Source organism: Nicotiana attenuata, chromosome 2 (genome assembly GCF_001879085.1).
Source record: "Nicotiana attenuata strain UT chromosome 2, NIATTr2, whole genome shotgun sequence".
In the NCBI taxonomy this organism is placed as follows: Eukaryota; Viridiplantae; Streptophyta; class Magnoliopsida; order Solanales; family Solanaceae; genus Nicotiana; species Nicotiana attenuata.
The window spans coordinates 51992956-51997957 of record NC_031990.1 but is presented as its reverse complement, the minus strand read 5'-3'; the positions used below and the strand labels follow the sequence as shown (position 1 = coordinate 51997957).

Genomic DNA, 5002 nt, shown 5'->3' with positions numbered 1-5002 from the left:
ACCTATTTGAATCTGATTTGTTTCTTTTTAATTACAGTGATTGTGGTGCTTTTGTTGCTGGCTTTGCTGAGTATTTCATCCTTGGTAAGGAAATTCGAAAAAATAATTTTGACATTGAGACACTTCGCACCAGGTGGGGATCTCTATTGTGGGATTATGGAAGGAAAAAACAACAGTCCGGTGCAATTAGTGGTGATGAAATCACAGGGAGACTTTTCAGGAAGAGGAAGAGGGGGCGACCGAGAAAGTAGTTCTGTTTTTTTCATTTTACTGTAGTTTTTCTATGTATCAGGAGTTTTAGCCTAGTTTTGTCTAAGTATTATTCTGCTACTTGTGAGATAACCTTAAAGGATATTATAGATGTTTTTGTTTTTGTGTAATTTGTGGTAGTCATTACACATTGTGGCCGTGAATGAATTACATTTTAATGAATATTTTCAGTTGCTTTTGTCCTTTAACAAAGTATGTATTTTCATTATGGTTGCAGTTTTGTTAATGTAGCAGGGTTTATACATATGTATACAATAATATACATAGTTATACAAATTTATACAAACTTATACTCTCATTTATACATTTGCATACATATAATACTATTGATTGTTTGCAGTTCTGTTTTATATTTCTACAATCTATCAATATATTTAGTACCATTAAAACCAGCAAGACACTATTATTGGATAATCAAAACATGTATAATAAAACATGTCAATTGCTTGTGAAACTTAACTACTCAACATTTATAACTCTATTGTTTGTGAAACTTAACTACTCAACATGACAACAAATGTAATAGGAAGTGTTATGTTTCCAACTATTTATTTTGGTCGATTCCTAGATGTTTTTCTATTGTGACCACCTTGTCCACACACAGAACATGAAAACGCCCTCTTAGACTCTTTTTCTGAAGCAGGTTTGAGTCTTTCCTTTCTTGGCCTTCCTGCATTCCTTCTCCCTTTAGGTGGTAGGACCACATCTTCCATCACCTCTGTTGGGATTACCCATAAACTCTCATCTGGCATCGGATTCACTGAAAATTCATAAGTTCTAAGGAGTTTATCCTTCTTGTAGTAAAAAGAGCAATACTGGCCAGGTTTCAGCTGCTGGTTCTTCAAAACCGCCCAAGCATGCGGACATGGAAGTTTATCCATTTGAAATTTTCTGCAACTGCATGTTCCCTCTTCAAGGCACACTATGTTTCGCCTTACCCCTTCAAACACAGTATATAATTGCTCCGTAGCAGGCCTCACCTGCAAAAGTTTTTTTTTAAAAAAAAAAGGTTAAAGAACATTATACATTATTATACAGAGTTATACATCCTTATATAAGCAGTAAAATGCAAGTCAGCAGTGCCAAGCATCATTATATTTGATTCATTTTACCGTCATTTGCTCCGATGCAATCAGATTTTCCCGAAGGATTTTGTCGTACTTTTCGCCAAGCTCTGTAGATGTCTCCATTGCACTTTTTCTGTTTTTGTTGTTCCACTGTTGTAGCAAATTTGTCATGTACTCCAGCAATCGCATTACTGGTAACTCTCTAGCATCCTTGTTTACTGCATTAATTGACTCTGCAATATTAGAAGTCATTACCATCGACCTTTTCACTTTGGAATATGCCCTAGACCACCTTTCGTAGCCAATTTCGAACAAGTAAGGCTGCACTCTCGGATCAATTTTGCACATCCCTGTCATATGGTACTCAAACTTCTCTATCGTGTAAGCTCTAGCCAAAGCAAATAAGATATCCTTCAATTGTTTGTGATGTTTCTTGAATGTGCGCTTTACATTCTGCCACAAGTGAAACATGCAAATACAATGTGGTACTTTTGGGTACACAGCTTTTGTGGCATTGAAGATGCTTTCATTTCTATCTGAAACTATACACATCACTTCCCTAACTCCAAAAGTACCCTTTATCTGGACAAAGAACCACTTCCAAGATTTGTTATTCTCTGAATCTACAATTGCATATTCAAGTGGAAGGATTTTTTTTGTTTATACAAAATAGATATTAGGATTCAGACAATTATACAAATCTTATACACAATTATACACCATTATACAATTTTATACCAAATGCAAATTTTATAAAAACAACAGCTGTGAAATCCTATACACTTTTATACATGAAACTACAACATTATACAAACTGCAGAAACAAGGTAAATGCAGTCAACTCACCAGCTCCATCCTGTGTGCAAGCAGTCAATATGGTACCCTTATATGCTACTGCTTTAAGGAAACTTCCGTCAACAACCAGTATCGGTCTGCAATGCTCCCGGCCCTTGATAGATGTATATAGCGAAACATATGCATAAAGAAAGCATCCATCTTCTGTTTTGTGCAACTTTGTAACCGTTCCTGGATTTGTTTGCTCCAACATATAAAAATACTTCGGCAACTCCTTATATGAATCACTCGGACTCCCTCTTATCATTGCCATTGCTATCTCTTTAGCTCTCCATGCTTTCATGTAGCTCACTTCAATCCCGTATTGCTTTTGTATGTCATCTATTATATCATTTGCGGTGTAAATTTTTTTTGGATTAACATACTTGTCCTTGACTATACTAGCAATTACACCCGAAGTAGCTTGACGTTGTGTTAAGTATCTTTCACCATAGCCGCATGTGTGATTATTATTGTAACTTCTCACTTTGAATATGTTTGCCCTGAAAACGGCAAAAGATTTGAAACTCCAAGCACAATTGTCATCCATACACATAAGGTGATACCTAGGATTAAAGATCATTCAACTTCTAAATACACTTGTATACAAAAACATAACTACATATATACTAATTTTAATACCTATATACAAATATATACTACTTTATACATATTTATACATATATATAACCGAATATATAATTATTTACATACCTTGTTGCGCTTGATCTCTTCACCTTGAATTGGAACCTCTCGCGTACAGCCAAGTTCTTCATCACACTGACAACTGTCTCTTTATCCTTATAAACTTGATCTTCCTCAACAAATTCGTTCAATATATCATCTATTATACCCGTGTTTTCACTAAATTTCGTATTTTCAATAAATTCGATATCAATAATCTCAATGCTATCAATTGTGGATACATCTCTAGAATTTGAACTTGTAGCAACCAAACAGCTGGAACTTGTAGCAACCACACAACTAGAACTTGTAGCAACCAAACGATTAACATAAATCTCTTTCACTTTCACAAACAAGGGATATTCAGTGAAATTCAAGTTTTTCTCCTTTAATTCGATATACACCTTAACACCTGTATCGTTGTAAATCAGGATCGGTGGCAAACCAACATTTGGGAGAAAGTTAATCTCTATTGTGTATAACTCACTATCGATCCTAATCTGTTCCGAAATAGCTACAACTAAATTGTTGTAGCTGAATGTCGACTCGATTATTACACAATCGCTGACGAAATTGATAAACTTATTTTCTTCCCATTCACCACTATGAAGAACGTAAACTGGAAAAATCTCCATCGAACAAAAAATTGAAATCAAAATTGCAGCAAAAATGAAAATTGTGCTGATTTGCAGCAAAAAAATTTCACTTTTCATGTTTGATTTGCTGTTAATTCGAGATGAAGAAGAAATTCTAGGGTTTTTGGAGCTGCATTGATCGCAAGATCTCGTTTTTGTAGTATTTGGGGAAGAAGATTGGAAAGAATAGAGAAAATCCTGCTGAAACAAAGAAAATCCCACTTCTTACTCCCAAAAAACGGAAATAACGCCCCTTTTTCGGATATGGGCCTCTAATCTTTTAGCTACTCAATTGTAAATTGAAATATGGGCTATAAAGTTGAAAAGGAGGCAGCCCAGTTGTTTTAATATAAAATTTTCCCTGAAAAGACAGAGGAAAACTTACAAACTAAGAGCATTTACATTGAGAGGGTGGATAACTCACATACAGTGTGAATCAAAGAGGAAAAGGGAAAGAAAAAGAGAAGGTTAAGGAATACACAAAAATCGGAGTTGATCCTAATTCCTACTTTTTTGTCCTTTTTTTTTCTTTTTGGCTCTTTCATTATTTGACCTCATTCCTACTCTATAGTTATTTCCAATATAGTAGTAAGTCTGGGTTTCTTGTATCTCTTTAGATTAATATCTTTAAATACTTTTGTGAAGATGAGCCTAAGTTCCATATAGAAAGCGAAACGGTTTGATATACTTTTCTTTTGATTTTTACCAAGCTAGAATTTAAGAAGATTACATTTTATAGTATAAATTACGGTATTCACCGTCAATCTATTATTTTACGTTATGTGAAAAAGACCCACTATATTGTTAAGCAAACGTGCGTCATCACTGCCATGGCTGGAAAGAAAGCTCGCGGACGTCCTAGAAAGCAACAAATTCGTGTAGATGATAAAATTCCTAAGCTCAACACCTTGGAAAGTTGTGCAACAAAGTTCAGGGAAACCATCTCTGGAGCATCGAAGGTGATTGGCATTTCTGGAGCATCGAAGGTGATTGGATTTGTACTTCCACCATAGATCTACCATGGAGAAGCTTCAGGATCAGCTAAACAACAGCAGAAACAAGCAAATCAGAGCCCGATCCGTATGCATGTTGATTTACGAGGAATCATCACACCACCTGCAATTCGAGAAATTATTGTTCCATTGAGCAAAGAACAGGAAAATATAGCTAAGACAGCTGAAATTACTGTTCCATTGATGAATAAAGAGCAAAAGCAAGCTACCTCTACAGAGTCTACCTGGGCTAATGTACTCACAGGCAATAGATCTACAGCAAATGGTGTGACACTGACTTACATTACCCCTGAAATTGTAGAAGGAAATTTAGTAGCTAAACTTGAGAAATCAGAAATTGAGCAGGAAAATCTGAAATGGAAGAGTGCTTTGATAGTCTATGTCTTGGGTGAGAAACCAGGATATAACTATATGAAAAGGTACATCAATCAGATGTGGAACACAGTTGCCATGCCAGATATGTTCTATCATGATGAGGGATATTATCTTGTGAGATTTC

General features: G+C 35.3%; 1 protein-coding gene across 1 annotated transcript; it reads right to left on the bottom strand.

Moving 5' to 3' along the window:
- LOC109219619 lies at window positions 819-3490 on the bottom strand. The gene is made up of 4 exons (XM_019384094.1): window positions 2886-3490; window positions 2184-2674; window positions 1383-1960; window positions 819-1250 (listed from the first exon to the last, which is right to left on the bottom strand). Exons 1-4 carry the CDS (start codon window positions 3488-3490, stop codon window positions 819-821), a joined length of 2106 nt encoding a protein of 701 aa, XP_019239639.1.